General features: G+C 51.5%; 1 protein-coding gene across 3 annotated transcripts in view; it reads right to left on the reverse strand.

Annotated features, from left to right (window-relative positions):
• Window positions 1-19212, reverse strand: part of GRIK4 (glutamate ionotropic receptor kainate type subunit 4) — a 428197-nt gene that overhangs the window by 160764 nt on the left and 248221 nt on the right. For 2 of the 3 annotated variants that reach the window (XM_027036757.2, XM_027036754.2), the window contains exons 4-5: window positions 14542-14706; window positions 2876-2973 (exon numbers count right to left, since the gene is read on the reverse strand). In XM_027036757.2, coding sequence (XP_026892558.1) covers window positions 2876-2973; window positions 14542-14706 — 263 coding nt within the window. The remainder of the gene's footprint in view (window positions 1-2875; window positions 2974-14541; window positions 14707-19212) is intronic. The other variant, XM_027036756.2, reaches the window with a different exon arrangement.

A 19212-nucleotide genomic window follows, 5' to 3' on the forward strand; every position in this document is an offset into this window, starting at 1 on the left:
TGCTGTGTGATTCGGGGCAAACTACGTAACCTTTCTATGCTCCCTTAGGATGGAGAGAATGATATGTGCCTCTAGGATTTTGGGGAGGATGAAATGAGAGCCTGTGTATGAAGGACACAATGGCCCAGTACCTAACATGTAGTAAGTGTTCCAGTAATGCCTACTTGCTTCCCTTCCTCTTTTCTCCCCAAATCTAGGGGTTCCTGAAAAAGCTCTTGAAACTCTTCTGTGCGGGAGTGAGGCTGGAGGGGCCTCCCCAGGAAGTGGAGTCGGTGGGAAGTCTCCCGCACAGCCCGGCCATCTTGCAGGCGGCTGGAAAGCCAGCCAGCTGCTCTGAGGGGCCCAGGCAGGGATGGCCCAGGCCAATCCAGCTGATTCTCTCTCTAGGACAAAGATCAATCTGTAATTGATTTGCAATTGCAAATGCATCCCAGCAAGTCATTGTGGAGGTGTGTGGGGGAAGGAGAGGTGAGGCAGAAAGCGACCAGCCACAGGGCTACAGAGAGGGTAGCAGCATTTAAAGGAATGAACTCCTCCGTGAGAACTCCATTTCTTTTCCCTGGAGCGGAGGGGAATCAATGTGAGGCAGTTCAGCCTCATAAAATATGAAAAGAAATGCATAATCTGAATGGAAAGGAAAGGATGCTCTGGAAGGGACATGACCAGACAAAGGAGGGGTAACCGGCTGGCTGTTCCCTGGGCAGCACAACCTGGCTGGCTGGTCAGTGGCACGGGGGCCAGGGTGGCAGGGTGGGGAACACGGTTATAAAGCAGGGTCTCTGCCTCTGGCCTGAAATGCCAAACAGGGTTAAGGGATATGTGTTAGCGGAGGGAAAAAAAAAATCCACTGAACCCCACGAGGAGGCCATTTTGGAGTGGGGGTTGGGGGGTGACTGTAAGGGACAGTGAGGCAGTGCGATGGGGAGGGGGGTGAGAGGAGAGAAGAGGAAACGGGGAGCTGAAGTCTTGGCAACCTCACTTGGTGAAGATCACAGGGACTGCTGGAATAACAGCCTGCCAGAGATCTGAGCTGTTACTTGGAGCACGGCAAGAAAGATTTAAATTAAACATCAGCTCTAACTTCCTGGGGCCAAGGCCTGTCAGATGGGGGGGGGGGGGGCTGAGTAGAGGGGTGGCGGGGGAATGCAGTGAAGACAGAAGCACCTTTTTTGGCCTAGGATGAGTCAAGAGTCATCTTTCAGGACATCTGAGGGGGTAGGGATGGGAGCTCTCCGCAGAGACCTGGCCTGTGGCAAGAAGGCTCAGAGGGCTTAGCCTATAGGGCAGTGGCCCAGGGCTGGGGAGGCAGGGGTGGGGGGGACAAGACCAGCCACAGGACTAGAGCTAGGACGGCAAAGCACTTTAAAGTGCAGGTAACGGGGCACCTGGGTGGCTCAGTCGGTTAAGCGTCCAACTTCGGCTCAGGTCATGATCGTGGATCTTGCGAGTTGGAGCCCCACATCGGGCCCTCAGCTGTCAGCGTGGAGCCCGCTTTGGATCCTCTGTCCCACTCTCTCTGCACCTCCCCCGCTTGTACATGCTCTCTCTCAAAACTAAATTTAAAAAATTAATAAAAAAAATAAAGTGCAGGTAACAATTCTGAGAGTGGGTTCATGAAGAGGCAAGATAGATATCTGGGCAAAGACTCAGGGATTCGTCAGGCCTTCTTCTGACCGTGAGAAAAGTGGGTGACATTAAGGGGGTAGACTCCAGGGGACTGTAGGGGGGTGGTGGTAGGCTCCAGGGGACCGGGGGCAGGGGGTTAGGCTCCAGAGGATGGAGGATAGGCAGCAGGGGCGGCTTGCTGAGGCAGTATCTGTCCCGTGGTGGGTTTTCTCCTATTTCTAGAATCAGATCCTCCCAAAGCTACTGCTCCTGGAAGGCTGAGCCTCCAGGCCCCAGAAAAGGTGCAAGACTGATCCTTCCTTCCCCTGTCCCTCTGCCCTGCCCTCTCCCCGGCTCCTGACCTTGCACCTCCCGTCACCAAGCTCTGTCTGTTCTCGAAGGACCCTGGCTAGAAGGCTCTTCAGGGCAGAGAAGGGCTGAGGGGGTACTTTGCCACTGTCTCCCAGGGATGTATGTGAAAGGGAAGACTGACGGATTCCTGGAGAAACTAGGAAGGGTTCCAGCAATAAGCGAAACAACAAAGTTTCGAGTTTGTTTTCTCCAGGGGAAAAGGAGGGAGACAGTTGATGGAACAGAGAGCAGGCTATTACTCAGAAACTCATCCCCAACTGTCTTTATCCCCCATGGAACTGGAAGCAGTGGAAATGATCTCAACACTGAAACGACGGAAGCTCAAGTTCGAGGTGACACCTGAGGAAGAATTCACTGATTGAAGAAGTCAACACTGGAATTGGTGAATGGGGAAGAAAACCAAAGACAACCTTTTCCTAGAGAACTTAGACAGCAAGAGTTTCAAACTTTATTTTAGCAATAAAATGTAGCAGTGCCTCCCCCGCAAAGGCATTCTTTGCCAGAATCGCCGTATCTGAACAGAGAATCATGAAGCAATTCCTGGGGAGCTCAGACTTCTGTCTTCTTGGTGTCCACAGCCTCTCCCTCCACCCATCACCTCCAAGGGCCCCCCCCCCCCGCCCCCGCAACACCCCACCCTGGGACGCAAAGACCCAGAGCAGCTCAGTTTAAAAGTCCTGTTGTGAAATCTCCCCTCCGTGTCCCCTCCACCCAAACAGCCTGGAGAAAAGTGAGTACCCAACAAAGGACCACTTCTTCTCACTGTTTTGATGTTGTTGTTGGTAACACCAACCAGGCCCCAATGGGCTCCTCCAGACCTTGAGAATCCATGACATCTTTGGGCCCAGGGCACAGGTTGCCAGCCCAGAGACAGTCCCCAGGCTGGCGTAGCACTCACCTCCTTCTCCCCACAGATGTTGCTGATGATAGAGCTGGAGGCCGGACTGGAGGAGGGTCCCAGGACGGCGACCACCCCCTTGGGGAGGATCTGACACACTGCGGCCAGCAACAGGACGGAGCGTGGGCAGCAGGAAAGGAAACAAGGCACTCATCAGGCGGGATGGGGGCCGGCTCCCCTGCCTGGGGTTCAGGCTCACGCCCAACCTTCACCTGCAGGACCCTCACCTTCCGCCACTCTCCCCCCAGCCTCCTCCCACCTTTCCAAACTCAGTGCCTCTCCTCTTCTGGACTATGGGGCTCCGGGACAGCTTTATTGGAGTTTATGGAAGGTATTAAATGAGGAAATGACCCAGGTTATGACAACACACGGCCACAGCCAACAGGGTGTGTAAATTGTCTTGGCTGTCACTGAAGGACGGGGGCTAACGGCGGAAACCTGCGGATTCCATCCTGCCAGACCTGCAGCGAGGGTGCTGGGAGCCTCAGCATGGCTGCCTGGGGGGCTGAGGGCCCAGCTCACAGAACGGTCACCTGTCGTGCAGTCTGTTAGCCCCTCAAATCTAAAGAGGAAGGGGAGGGGCGCCTGGGTGGCTCGGTCGGTTAAGCGTCCGACTTCGGCTCAGGTCATGATCTCACGGTCCGTGGGTTCGAGCCCCGCGTCGGGCTCTGTGCTGACTGCTCAGAGCCTGGAGCCTGTTTCAGATTCTGTGTCTCCCTCTCTCTCTGCCCCTCCCCTGCTCATGCTGTGTCTCTCTCTGTCTCAAAAATAAATAAACGTTAAAAAAAAAAATTTAAAGAGGAAGGGGAGGAAGAAAGGCAGACAAGCAGTGGGACAAAGGGTGGTAGAGAGGACGCAGAGAGACGAAATCAGACTCAGCTAAAGCCAAGGGAACAGGAGGGAGATAAGCAGAAAGAGAAAACAAGAGGGAGAGAGAGAGAGAAAGGCAAGGAGGAGTCTCATGTCTCGATGGCATCCTCTGTCACTCTTGCTCACCTAGACCCCAGCTTGGTGCACCTGCTTCCCTGAGTGTGTTGGGCACTTTGTGATCTTGGGCTTCCCCACGGAGAAGGAGCCCTTCCTTCCTCTACTCTGGACACTCACCCTGTCAAAGAGCACCTCAAATGCCCTCCTCCTTACGCCCTCCCCGGCTCCTTTATGTGGAATTAATCTTCCCCATCTCCCCCAGGGCCCCTGAGGCCCCTGCTGTGTCCCCCTGTACTGAGACGCTTGTAAATGTGCCGAATTTAGCTTGTTGCTTAGATGTCTTTCTGCTCTCACTAGATTTCAAACCCCGTAAGGGCAGCAGCTGAGCCATACTTGTCTCTAAGACCCCGCTTCTCACCTCCTCAGTGTCCAGCACAAGGTTTTCTAGGTGCCCAGCTCACAGTCATTGAACGAATGAGTGGAGGGATGGATGACTACGCAATCAGAAGAGGAGGAGAGGATCTCAGATTTTAAAACGCTACAGACTGAGCACCAAAGGATGGGAGAAAAAGGAGGTGACAGAGAGAACTTGACCGTGGTATCAGAACCCAAGAGTCGCCCGCTGGAATATGCACCGAGGTTCCCGGACACACTGCAAGGCATTCTTCACTGCAAAACTCGGAACTTGACTCTGGACACATTTTCTTCCTACTCACGTCAAGAGTCAGGCTGAGCCATTTCCAAGGCCAGTAAACTGAGGTTAAGGGATCAGTCCAAGGTTCCTTACTGAGGAGGCGGCTGCAAAGCCACACCTGCAACCTAGATGTTCTTTCTCCTAGGGTAGGGTCCTAAACATTGGTCCACACAGCCACGTGATGGCCCTCATGGGCCCTCACGGGGGGAGCACCAGAGCCCAAATCCCAGTGTTGCCGTTTCACACACAAACCACAGGCTGTCCTCCCAGCCTGAGGCTCACACAGGGATCCCGCCACACCGGGGATCTCAGCTGGCCAAGAGGCTGCGGGCCGTGGGTACCCGAGCGGAGCTCATCTGTACTGTGTCTGAAACATTCCCAGTGACAAAGTAGCCACAAGCCGGCTTCATCTCTGAAGACTGCTCTTCCAAGTTGAAGCAGTTGGCATGTAAGTTAGGCCATGTGATCTCAGCCAGCTTAACTCTTACTGGCCACTAGACGCTCTAAGTTCGTCGGCCATCAGACTCCTGAACCTTAGTGGGTCTTAGTTCCTGATTTTACCGATAAGGAAACACCACCCGAGGGATGTTCAGTGACTCCTCCTTAGCGCAGTCAGGCACCTAACAAAAGTCAGAGCCAGGACCGGAATTCAAGTGTGTTGACCCCATCCTGTCTGGTGCCCGTTTTGCTATCTCGAAGCCCCCCCAGCTCCCTGCAGCCACCCCACCCCTCCCTACCCACCCCTCCGGTCCAGACCCCCATCCCATCTCTTTCTACTGAATCTGCTTCCTGAGGTCACCAGTGACCTCTTACCAGTTTTCCCATCCCATTCTCTCTCTGCAGCACCTGATGCTGCTGACTGCTGTGTTCTTTTGAATTTCATAACCGTCCAACCCTGATTCTGGTCAGTCTTCTTCACTTCCTTTGCTGATTCCTCTTCCTTTCTCCACCTGCTAAATCCAGGTTTGATCTGTGCCTCCCTCTCCCCGGGCAATCTCACCCTTGCCTTGACCTCTACTCTCCTCCCTGCCCAGATGATCCTGTACTCCGACCTATGTCCTGGGTTAAAGGTCAAGTTCCAACCACCTGCCAGACATTGCCACGGGGACTTCGCTCTGGTATCACGTACCCATCATGTCCATGGCAGAGAGGAAAGCCTGTCTTATTTACCTCTGTATCCTCCATACTTAACACAGGGCCTGTGCTTCATAGTTATGTGCGCAATAAATAGTTGCTGAACCACCCTGATGCCTGCTCAACACTTTGCATGGAAAACTGGAAATAAGCTACAGGTCCAGTCATAAGGGAACACTTACCTTAAATGTCGGTCATATACCCACATGGAGTATTATTTAGGTATTTAAAATGCTTAGGAACAGTTTATGACGGTATTAAAAATATTTATGAAATAATATTAAGAGAGAGAAGCAGGATATGAAATTATACATATATCTACATGAAGGCTACAACCAAGCAAATACAAAAAACAGGCGCTCAGGAACACCTGTAAGAAGATGTTATAAAAGCCCGCATTTACTGAGAGCTAATTATGCACTTTATATGAACGGACGTATTTAAGTCTCATAACGACCCGATGAGATAGGAACTGTGACTGTCAACTTCATTTTACAGATGAGAGAGTGGGACAGAAAAATTAAAGGGCAGAGTCGGGATTCACACCCTCAGTCCCTGACCCCAGGTCGGCACCCTCACCTTGGCACCCTGCAGCCTCCCACCGTCCCACGGTGATTAACTGGGACGTTAATGGGGATCGCTTTGGCCAGTTCGACATTGCATGATTTTCTTCCCCCTCTTCTTTTCTCTTACTTTCTATAATGAGCATCTACTCATTTTATAACACGTCATTATAAAATACAGAAGGCATAAAAAAAAAAAGTTTCTTCCAAGGAGGAAGTAAAATTCAAATGTGTGTGATTTCCTCAAGATACTACCTTTCCTGGGGCGCCTGGGTGGCTCAGGCGGTTAAGCGTCCGACTTCAGCTCAGGTCACGATCTCAGGTTGTGAGTTCGAGCCCCACATCAGGCTCTGTGCTGACAGCTCAGAGCCTGGAGCCTGCTTTGGATTCTGTGTCTCCCTCTCTCTCTGCCCCTGCTCCTGCTTACACTCTGTCTCTCAGAAATAAACATTAAAAAAAAAAAAAAAAAAAAAAGGATACTACCTTCCCAGCCCTTCCTCCCATCGCACAACGGACTATTCCACACCAGCCCACCAGGAACATACTCCCAATTTTCCTACTCGAGCCTGGTCCCAAGTACTTCTCCCTGACCGGACCTGGGATTCTTAACCTGCTGCCTCAGATCTGGGGGGTAGAAGTCAGTGGTCTGTGAACACTTTGGGGGGGAAAGCGACATCATTAATTTCTCTCCTAAGTAAAACTTGGCATCTCCTCCAATTGTGAACATAGGCGATAACCACGGTATCTTAACAGTACGTGTGACTTTGTCACCAACGGACACCCCAAATCTTTTCCTACCACGTTGCAGTGCTTCAGATAATCTCAAGATAACATTTATATCATTATTTCAAAATCAGGTCAGCAGTTGCACCTGTTGCTAGGTTTGGCCATTTAATACCTTAATGAAGAAGCACACTTGCTAATATATCGTTATACAAATATTTTAACTCATTGCCATATAACTGGTTTCCTTGGTCATCCTTTCTATCTTATTCATTTAAAAACACTTCTCTGAGAAGGAGTCCATTAGCACTATTTGCACCCCCAGGTGACCGTGGTCTAGGCCCTCTCTTGCCCTTCGGCTTGGCAAACTCCTACTGATCCTCCAGTGCCCAGCTCAGACCTTGCCCCCAGGCAAGAACACACTTCCCCCTCCTTCTACCACATCACACTGTGGCTCTGAGTCAGTCCTGCCCTGGAGCTGCGGAGACAGATCCTTCCCTGTTCTCTGAATTCCTGGCCAGCTTCTGCCCCAAGCTGGTTCATTATGTTGGGCCTCAATAGAGAGAAGCTTCTCCTAAAAATAAATTCTTTTAGAAGGCTACAATCCCTTATTCCCAATTCCAAAAATCCGAAAGGCTCTGAAACTGGATGGTTTTCATCAAGCTCATTTGGTGGCAAAATCTGATCGAAACAGACAGATGTAAGGTTATTTATAGTATGCGAATATTTGAACGTAATTATGCATTTATTTGAGTCTGGGGTTCTGCCCGAAGCCCCGCTAGAGAGGTTACTTGATGCATGGTGCGTGCACCTCATGACTTTTCCCGTAGCTGGAAAGTTCTAGATTCTAAAAACATCCAGCCTTAGAGGTCTGTGGACCTGTGACGTTCCGACCATCCATTGTCCATCTCCCACAATAGACTGGGAATCCCTTGAGGGCTTGGGTCACATTAGTTCAGTTCTGACAAAAAGGAACTGTTCAAAAGATGTTTGCTCAACTGAATTGAAATGATCCAAAATGATCCAATAATCCCCAAGGCCTGGGGACCTCCTGGGGTCTGGGAATCATTCTTTCGTTCCTTATGAAGGATGCCTTGCTCAAGAAAAATGGAAACTTTATAAAGGGCCTCAGCTCTGAAACCTCTGGAACGCTGACTCCATGGGCCTGGGCCAGCTGCATGACAGCCCTGGGCAGTTTGTGACAGGGACCGCTGGGGAGGGAGGTGCACCTTACCTCTGCCTCCCAGGGGGGCAGGGAAGAGAGGGAATGGAGACGTGAATGACATTGCCATGGCAACAAAGTTTCCCAGCCAGCAGAGGCATCGGAAGACCAGGGTCAGAGAAGCTGCTGGAATAAAAGACCATGATGGGGTGTTGTAAGTGGGGGAAGGGGGTGGTTCTTCCCCTCAAGATGCCAGTTCTGGCCTTGACCCTGAGTCCTTCTCTTGAGTCTTCACAGGGAGAGGAAGGGTCTGTCTGTGATGCAGACGGCATAAGAGGGGTTAAAGGTAGGCATCGCTGATTACAAGGCCCTCCAGGGCAGGGGCAGCTTCCTGGGTGGGGCAGGGTCCTCCTCACTCACAGCCTGGCACTCGATGAGTCACTCAGTGGCTCCCTGAGCCCTTTGGTGAACAGGCCTGGCCACGGGGAGATGACAGTGAGGTGGACCAGCGGGGGGTTGGGAGAACTCTGAGCCCCCTTCCCATCAAAACACTTCGCGATGCTAAAGCCCAAGTCGGGCGGGAGGACAGGGCCTCTGGGTCTGGTTACACGGCAAACCCAGTGCAAAGCGAAGCCTGACTGTCCCGGAGCAAAGCAAACAACGGCCTCCAACACCCTAGAAGAACCAGCCTGTGCCAGAGCCTGCGGGAGTGTGCTCCATCCTTAACCCTCCGAGAGCGGACAAGGGCTGAATGGGGGGCCTTGCTGACCCCCGAGCCGACGAAGGGGGCACGTGAGGGTGACAGCACCAGGCCTCTGAACTGTCCTGTGCTGTGGGGGGAGGGTTCTCCCTGGCCAGAGAACTCAGAAGTGCCGCTGGCTCCCCCCACCCAGGGCATCTCTTGAAAGCCCTCAGCCTGGTCCTGAACAGCACCACCATTTACTGGGACATTCCATGTGCCAGGCGTCGGGCTGGCAGACGGGCCGGCGCCCTGAATTCTTACAGTCACCCTGCGAGGGAGAAGTTGGTATACGAATTCTCCTTCTACTCCTACTCCTACTTCTCCTATTGCTGCTGCTGCTTTGTAAAATTTATCGAGAGTTCACCCTATATTGGGCACTGCTCTCAGTCTTGTCAGCCCATCGCCTCATTTAATACACACACACACACACACACACACACACACACACACAAAACCCCTCTTAAAGTAAGAACTTTTATTATCCTCATTTTATAGGCGAGGAATCTGAGGCACAGGAACTAAGCCCAAGGTGCTGGCAGAGCCCAGGATTAGGATCCTGGCCCGTCCGACTCCAGAACCTGACCCCGAGTCTACACCGCTCTCCAACCCCGGCCCTCACCACTGCCCCACAGAAACTCTCTGCTTTAGCCACGCCCAACTGTCACTGTGCCCCCAGCCAGTGTGGCTTCCTGCCTCCAGCGCTGGCCCATGCCACCACGCAGTCTGCATGGGTGCCTTCTCTTCTCTTTGCCCACCAAACATTCCAAAGTCCAGCCCAGAGGCACGATCTGACCACCAGCTGCAGCTAACGTTACGTATTTCCACCCGCCCTCTGCCCACGTCTGAGCCACGCGGCACAGCTACTGAACTTCATGTCACGTGTCAGACATTTTTGGGTTTTAACTGCCTCCTGGGAAAGACTGTGAGCCTCCGTCTCCCCACCTGCCCCCCAACCATGAGGAGGTTGGACCAGATGATTTCAATGCGTTTCTGAGTCCACGTTACGTACATGGGATGTGGGGAGCTCAGAGAGGGGGCAGCGAGGGATGTTTGTTGAGTGACTCATCGCCGTTCATATGGCTCTCTCTTGGCTTCTCACTTTCTCCCCTGACGCGGACTTGGATTTGGTCTACTGAACTGATGAGAGAAACGCTTGCCCTCACTTACTGGAGGCAGCTTTGCATCACCCGAGGTCATGCCGCTGGAGCCTGTGAGGAGCTCGGGAGCTCATGGAGGAAGAGTAAAACCCTGCGGCCCGAGCACCCCACGCCGTGCTCCTCTCCACAGGCACAGGGGCCGCGTGGGGCCGGATAACCAGTGCGCCTCTGGGTCTCCAGGGGAAACAGTGTGGACAGCTGATAGCACGCTTGGCCTCACAGAGACAAGCCAAGGCAGAGGCGAGGGGTTGACAGGGAGGCCCCTGCTTCTGGCTCTGCAGTAAATTAAACTTCAAACTGGCTCTGGCAGCAGCAGGGACAGTGCCTCCGGGCGTCTGGGTGATAAGGGGGCGGGCGCTCAGGGCAGCCGCGGGAGACACGCTGATCTGTGGAACAGAGCCGGGCAAGGCCTGTGGGAACCTCCCTGCACGAGAAAGGCTGAGGTGCAGATAAGATACAGAAGCAGGGAGGGAAAGGGCCAGGCGGGAAAGAGATGACCTAGCAGGTCTCGTCCATCCCTCTCATTTCAGATCTGCGGGCTGCACGGAGGGAGTCGGGAAGCCAAACATCAAGAAGCCCGAGGCAATGACGGTGACAGGGTAGGGTGAAGGGAACCCCACGTGGGCTTGAGGAAGCCTTACGGGCGACCCTCACTTTAAATAAACCCACTATCTGAAAATCTAAGTGAACCAGAGACAAGAGGAGGTGATTTTGCACTTGTAACTTTTCAGTGTCCGGGGTTGTTGTTAATTAATGCCCCGTCTGGTCCTTCCCATCTCCCAGCCTGGTTTTCAACCATCAGATGAGGAAGTGGAACCCTGGACGTCAGCATCTTCGGTTTCTTGACACTTTGGGATCTTAGATTCTTGCAAGAGTCATTGTTCTCCTCGACGGATAGTCCCGCCCCGAACATAATTCATTAAAGCGTGATCTATCCAGAACTTTCTGAAACCCACCTATTGCTACTGAAAGTGGACACCATGGTACGTTGCTGGATTGCTACCGCAAACTTAGAGCTGGCCTCCGCTTTCCACCACCAAGAACCGCTGGCGTCTCCTTCGTCCCCTTGGAACAGAGCTCCTGGCCGTGGGTGACAGGTGTGAGTCTGGGGGCATTGCTCAGGGCCCCAGACTGACTCAGCTAGTTTTCAGTTAATCATGCAAATTAGCCCTGGGCCACCAGCCTGGGGAAAACACAGCCCATGACACTGAGCAGCCGCTGGCTTTGGGTGGCCCATCACAACTTCCAAAGGCTCCACGCTGTCAGGTGCATCAAGTCCGGAAAACTGGAAAGGGAAAGGGAATGTCCAGTTACGGCGGACGCCCCGTGAGGCGTGCTGACATTAAGACAGGCCACTCGAGAAGAGCTGGGAGGCAGACGGTGCTGTCACCTCCAGGTGGCTGGACTCTGAACACAGGAGAGAGGGAGAGGATGATAAGACAGGAAGGAAGCCTGCTCAAAGGAGACGAGCAAAGAAAGCCAACAACAAAGTCCACAGGGGCCATTTACCGAGTGCCAGTAACACGCACAGTACTAAGCATCTCACCTCCACCGTCTCTGCTGTGCCCTGAGCGACCCTAAGAGGTGATATTACCATCACCCTCATTTTACAAACGAGGAAACTGTAGAGGTGACTGGGTGGTTCAGGCAGTTAAGCATCTGACTCTTGATTTCTACTCAGGTGATGATTTCCTGGTTTATGAGTTTGAGCCCCACATCATTGCGGTGCCTGCTGGGGATTCTCCTCTTCTCCCTCTCTCTCTCTGTCCCTCCCCTGCTCATGTTCTCTCTCAAAATAAACTTAAAAAAAAAAACACAAAAAACAAGGAAACTATAGTACATCCTATGCACACATAGCTAATAAACAGTAGAGCCAGGATTTAAAACTGACCGGTCTGATTCTAATATCCACGTTTCACTCTCTATAACACAGACTCCCCAAAGTAGGGATTGCAGATCTATCGTCCCTCCTTGATCCGGGGACCCCATCTCCCTCCTATCTCCTTCCCCCAACATGGCCACTGAAGTCCAGTCCCTGCCTGGAATCAGCCGAGAGCGCTAACCCACCGCCTATTCTCTCCCTTACTTCGGGAGGGAAACAGCTGGGCTGGAACATTCCTATGAACTATCTGGGTGGTGTTTAAAATCCATTGTGGGGAAGCAGCTCTGGCTTCAGATGAAAGGCCTTTGGGGTAGAAAGATCCAGAAACCCTGTTTCTAACAAATGCTAATCATGCCTCAAACACAGTGAGATGTAAAAGCTGAACCATGGGTTACTAGCTAATAAAATACTTGGCGCCTAAAAGAAGGGCATGAAAAAGACGCCCCAAAGCTCTGTAACGTGGAATAAAAGTATCCGTTTCCTTCATTCCCCTGATTCATCTGGCTAAATATTTTAGATGTATTGACTTTACTAAGACAGGCTGCATGGGTCACCGGGAGAGGAAATTTACATCTGCTAATGACCCCCAACCACAATGGGCAATCTGTGCTCTCTGTTCTGCCCCCAAGAAACCCAAGGGAAGGAGGGAGGAGCTGGCTTTTCAAAGTACGCACTGCAAAGCTATTTAGGAACCTAGATCCTTGTCGGGGACCCATCCTCCTAGACAAAGATCCACAACAGACTGGACTAGGAGATCTCGCAAGACGTTGCTGGTATTTCTGATTTCATTCAGAAGGTGTAGAGACATTGGAATCTTCCTTTCATTGTACCAGAATTTCATCTCTTTGACAGCTAGGATTTCCACCTGCTCCTTGCCGGATCCCCATTGCCGAGAAGAGAGTCCAAGAGGCACTCACTAAATATTTATTGACTGAACTAATGAATGAGCAAAGGACTATTTCCGGTACCTGTTTCCTCATTCCCCTGTCCGCAGGAATCTGTGTCAATAGATCCTGCTGGACTCAACAGTCCTGTTCTGTATGGTCCCTAAGAGTGTTCACTCTCCCCAAGGGTCGTTACCAGGCCATCTGGCCAACACCTGTCACTTGTGACATCTGCCATGGCAAGATGAGCTGGACCCATCAGATCCTCTACCTTGCAAATTCAAACCAAGAGGGGCTGAGGGAAGTTGCCACTGATGTGCACGCTGAGCGGAGACTGTAAACCCCCTGATGGCAGGGACCGCGCCTACCTTGTTTTCTGCATCGTTCCCAATGCATGATATTCCGAATCATGCCTGAAATAGAGTAAATGCTCACTAAAAGTTTCCTGAATAAACAGACATTGGGCCTGCATGGCCATTATGGAACAGGTGCATGATGAATGAGCCAGGGAAAGCAATAAGCCAGAGAGGGAACAGCACAGATTCGATATCACAAGAGCCATAAAGGAGCTATGAGACAAAGATCCTAGGCTTCCTCCCTTCCTGCCCTCTCTGGAGCCACACAACATCCTACCTACCACACGTGGGCCAGTGTGATGTGTCTCTTCTCTTGCAATACTAATGGTCCAGATCAGAGCAGTGCTGGGTCCACACACAGAAGACCAGGTGTGTCACATGTACACCTGAGCAGGTGGCTCTTTTATTTTAGTCTGGTTTTGCCAGTGAGTGTAACCAAAGGCTGACGTGTGTTACAAAGGGAGGAGACGGGGCAAAGTCTTGGGGAAGAGACGTTATCACCTCTCTGGGCTGAGAGGCTCCTCTCCTTCCCTCTGCACTGGGGTTGTTCATTTCCAGCTCAGCTACGAGCACCAGCGCACCGAGTGGGAAGCTCATCCTGTAAAGTCGTCAAGGGGATACCAGCAACACACCAGAGAATTCCAGGGAGGGCATAGCAGACCGGGCGCCGGCCTTGCAGGGTGACCACGTGAATGCAGGCTTCCGGACCCGCTCAGCCCTCAGCTAGCTCTGTGGATGGGCAAGATATTCAACGTTAAGATACTCAACGTTGAGCCTCTGTTTCTCTTATAAAGTGGGGCCAATAACACCTAGCTCTCGGGGTAGTAGCGTCAAAATCAGTGCCTAGCACATAGTAGGGGCTCCACGCATGTGACTCGAGTGACCTGTTACAGAGGGTTGTGTGTTATTTTAAGTGACTTAAATCTCACACCAACCTGCAAGATTTGCAAAGTAGAGGCTAGCACTCACATTTTGCAGATGAAGAAACTGAGTTAAACGGGAAAAGTAACTTGTCCAAGGTCGCCCACACAACAACCAAACTCCATCCCAAGTCCCACAGTGCTGCCCTCACCACAAAATTGCAAGACGGGTGATCAGATGTGCCCGGATTAAGCTGGCCATACCTCTCTTAATCACACACAAGGTTTCATTCAGCGGTTTGCGTACGATACGTCCAGGAGTTGGATGAATCAATAGACGAAGGAATGAATGGGTGGGTGAATGCATTAATGAGTATCCTGTCTTAATTCTACTCCACACATAACTGGCAACGAAACCTGGGGACCTCATCCAGACTAAGCCCTGTGGGGCCTCCTGGTGTGTGTTTCTCTCCCTCTCTTGGGAACGGCCGATCGCAGGCCTGGTGTTGGGTACAGCTCACACTATCAGCCCCTCCTCTGCCAGCAAGGAAAGCAGAGGGCAGCCCTGCCCATGCTACGTACTGGTTTCTGCAGTCTCGTACTCGCTGTCTCTGAGAAGCTCAAAGATGTCCACTTCGACCTTGGCCTTGCCCAGCCTCTCAGGAGCGCGGTTGATGCGGTTCTTGGCCAGGGTGATGGAGAGCCGCTCCCCTCTGCTGCACTCCATGGGGTCATCCAAGATAGCAGCTGTGGGCAGGCAACCACACGGAGACAGTTGGTACCCTCTCCCGTCACCCTCCTCTTTCTCCAGTCTCCCCCCACTGCCACCTTCCTCTTCCAGGCAGCTCCCCACGTCCCCCTCCACCCTGCCGTCCTCGGAACTATTCCCAAAGCCAGCTCTCTACATGCTAAGGGTCGTGGTTCATAGCCAGGCGCAGCCATGAATTCTAATGTGCATCTCTACCTCAGGAACCCCATCATGTCATAGCAGGGCCCCGGGGGCCAATGTGTACGAGGTCCTGAGACCCAGGCGTGGCGATACGCTTGGATGTACATGTGCACACCGGCCCGCGTGTGCAAAGGGAGACAGTGGCTGTCCTGTGAAAATGGCATTCTGGGCCTCTGCGAAACTCGCCCTGAGATGAGAGGGTTAAGGGAAGCCAGGCATGAGAGGGAGAGCTGTGGCACGAAGGAGCAGGGTCAGGGTCCTGCCGAACCCGGGTGCTCCCGGCTCAGACACTGACGAACCATGGCAGCCGGTGAGCGAGGCAGTTTCTCTGAACTTCCTTTCCTCACTGAGTGTTATGAGTAGTAAGAGAACCTCCGGGGGTTGGTGTGTGACTTCAGTAAGATAACGTACGTGGGTGACACATCACACGGATTTCATCGGCGTGATTTAATAGGAATGGTTGGAGGGAGGTGGTACTGATAGCTGCCCAACTTCCGGAAGCACTATTCAGGTAGCACAGAGGCCTAGGTTCGAATCCCAGCTCCACCCTGAATTAGCTACGAGACCTCAGTTTCCTCACTTGGAAAATGGGGAGAGCGCCCAGTCCTTGGGCTTCTGTGAAGATTACGTGAACAGTGTATGCAAAGTGCTCAACATAGTACCTGGCACATGGTATAAACACTCAACAAATCGAGCTCGGGATATCGTTCATTCTCTTGGCAGAGGAAGTTACAAAATCGAGCATCTCTACAAAGCTTGTATGTGAATGCTCAGAGCAGCACTATTCATAATAACCCCAAAGTGGAAAACTCCAAATGCCCATCAACTGATGAGCGAATAAGCTAAATGCGGTATATCCACGCAATGGAACAGTACGTGACAATAAAAAGGAAGGAGGTTCTCACACATGCCACAACATGCATGACCCTCGCAAGCATGATGCTAAGTGAAAGAAGCCAGACGCAAAATACTGCACATTGGATGATTCGTTTATATGGAATTTCCAGAATAGGTAAATCCACAGAGGTGGAAGGTAGATTAGTGGTTGCCTAGCGGCCGTGGTGGAAAAGCTGGATGGCATGGGGGAGTAATTGCTAATGCACACACAACGTTTCTTTTCGGGGTGATGAAAATGTTCTAAAATTGACTATGGTGATAGATGCATGATGCTGTGACTATACTAAAAACCACTGAGTCGTATACTTTTAGTGGGTGAATCGTGTGGTATCTGAATTATATTTTAATAAAGCTGTTACAGAAAAAAAAAAAGGAGAAATATGAAGTTTATCTTTCAGAGGTTTGAAGGCTCAGAAAAGCATCACGGGGAATCACGCCAAATAGATTTCACCGACTCGTGGCCCTTGAATCTCTGTGGCTGGTGTGGACTGAAGAGACCCAGGTCCCATGCTGTCTTTTCTGGATCCTGCTCCCATACCTACTGTGACCCATTTTCCAAACCAAAAATCAGGACACAGAATATTACAAAGCCTTTTTTCTTTTTCTGATTTGTGGATGTATTTATACGCATTGCCTTGTTGAAGGATGAAAATCAGATTCATTGACACAGGTTGGGCCATACATTGGGCAATGGAGGTGCGTCCAAAGACATAGGCATTTAAGTGGGCTTCCGTGAATTAAGTAGCAAAGTCCTCACACACCTGGCGTGATCACCACCTGCCTGAATGGCCAAAGGGCTAGAAAGGTGTGTCTGAAGAGCCTGAGGACACCCACAACACCTGCCCAGGTGGCCTCAGAAAAGTGAGACCAGGATGAGAATACTACTTGGGAAGCAAAAATCTAAACGACTGTACGGGGCTGGCCCAGGAGGAGGACCCTGGGAAGAGAAAAGAAGGGCAACCTATAGAAATGATTCTCAAATGGTGTTCCTTGGAGGGCCCTGGGTCCCATTAGGAAGCAGAGGGGGAGGCCACATGGAGGTCTCCAGCCCACGCCAGCTTCAACCAGCACACCTCCCCATCAGCTTTGGATATTTGGGGTTCCACGTAAGACTCGATAAGGAAAAAAAAAGTTGCACCATTAAAAACAAAATAGGGGGCACTCAGGTCATGATGTCACAGGTTGTGGGTTCGAGCCCCGCATCGGGCTCAGGGCTAACAGCGTAGAGCCTGCTTTAGAACCTCTGTCTTCCTCTCTCTCTGCCCCTACCCTTCTCATGCTCTCTCTCTCTCTCTTAAAAATAAGTAAACATTTAAAAAAATAAAATAAAACACAGTAATATAAAATAAAGTAAAATAAGATAAAATAAAATAAAAATAAAATAAAATACAGTAAAATAAAATAGAATTAGAAATCACTAGTCTAGCCTTAAAGCATAGAAAAGAGACATCTGAAATGCCAGGAATGGGCAGAGCCATCCCACACAAGTCACGGGAAAGAGGCACTAGGTCCATGGCACGCGAGCTTTACGTTAGCAGGCACGCATTTATTCAGTGACAACATTAGCGTAAGTGCTTAGTGGACACGATCTCACTCAATCTCTGCAACAACTCTGTGAGAAGTGTGTGTTCTGTGTGTTATCCTCATTTGAGGATGAGAAAACACAGGTCAGAGAGGTCGAGGGACCTGCCCCAATTCACAGGGCTGGTGAGCAGTAGAGGTAGAAGGTAACCCCAGGTCAACCTCACGTGGACCCTGGACCCTGAACCAAGGCTCATTTCCTTCGGTGCAATTCGTCTTCAGGGGAATTTGCTGCCGAGAAGGGGGTGTACTAGGTAGGTGCGCCTCAATCAGCTCAGGCTGCTGTCACAAACAACCACAGACTAGGTGGCTTATCCAGCAAACATTTTTTCCTCACAGTCGTGGAGGTGGGGGATCTGAGATCAGCTAGCATGGTTGGGATCTATTGCAGACACCTGCCTTCTTACATGGTCCTCAGATGGCAGAGAGGGAGGGACAACGTTCTCTGGACTCTTCTCAGAAGGGCACTAATCCCATCACGGAAGTCCCCCCACCCTTGTGACCTCATCAAAATCGAATCCCCTCCCCAAGTTCCCACCTCCTAATACCATCATCTTGGGGGTTAGGATTTAACACGTGCGTTTCGGGAGGACACAATTCAGTCCATCGCAACAGGGCGCACGAGCCTTTCACACACCATAAAGGAAGTCTTGGGGCCCCTGGGTGGTTCAGTCGGTTGAGTGTCCGACCTCGGCTTAGGTCAAGATCTCGAGGTTCATGAGTTCGAGCCCTGCATCGGGCTCGCTGCTGTCTTGCTGCTGACAGGCTGACAGCATGGAGCCTGCTCTGGATCCTCTGTCCTCTTCTCCCTCTGCCCCTCCCCTGCTCCCACTGTCTCTCAAAATATAAGTTTAAAAAAAAAACATTAAAAAAAGAAAGTCTCATCAAGGCAAATCAACTCTGAAACACTAATAGACAGGACCCTGGGCCTCTGGAAATTCCCCTAGCTAACACTCCCAACCCCCAGTAAATTTCTAAAACTGGGAGCCTTTTTCTCTTTGGGCCATATGACCTCACTCTCCCCAACTTTTCCATCGATCACCTTGTAAATATTAGTAAATCACTTGTAACCAAGTAAATTAATAAAACAATCTCTCGGAAAATGCCCACGTCCCCTGTAAGTCTGGGAAGGAGCTCAGCCCTCTAGGGTGGCGGGGGGCGGGGGGGAGCTCCCTCAGCGATGTTTGGATCAGGCTCATGCTACCGACGCCTCACTTGTCTGTCACGTCAGTACACGAAGGGCACAATCCCACCTGGACCGACAGGAGGCAACACACATACGATCGTCTGTTCTGGGGTTGTGGGTTCTCTTCTCGACAGCACACCTTCAGGACACATGCTGGGAACTGAATGTGTCCCCCCACTACATTCACATGTTGAACCCTCAGCTTCCAAGGTGACTGTGTTTAGAGACAGGGCCTTTCAGAGGTAATGAAAGCTAAATGAAGTCATGAGGCTAAGTCCCTGCTCTGAGAGGATTAGTGTCCCTGCAAGGAGGGACACCAGAGAGCTCTTTCTCTCCCCCCGGTGTGAGGGTGTGGCAGGAAGGCAAGCCAGGGAGCAGGCTCCCCCCAGAAAATGAGTCTGTTGGCACCTTGACCTTGGACGTCTGGCCTCCAGAACTGTCAGAAATAAATGTCCCTTGTGGACGCCACCCACTCTGTGGTGTTCCATTATGGTGGCCCGAGATGACAAGGAAAATGTGCCAACACCAACCCAGATGTACAGGACAGCCGCCAGCCATGGAATACCACATAATCAACTCACAGAGCATCACTGGACACACCCGGAGACAGAGGGATCATGACCAGGTGGGGAAGAGGGAA

This window comes from Acinonyx jubatus, chromosome D1 (genome assembly GCF_027475565.1).
Source record: "Acinonyx jubatus isolate Ajub_Pintada_27869175 chromosome D1, VMU_Ajub_asm_v1.0, whole genome shotgun sequence".
Classification (NCBI taxonomy): Eukaryota; Metazoa; Chordata; class Mammalia; order Carnivora; family Felidae; genus Acinonyx; species Acinonyx jubatus.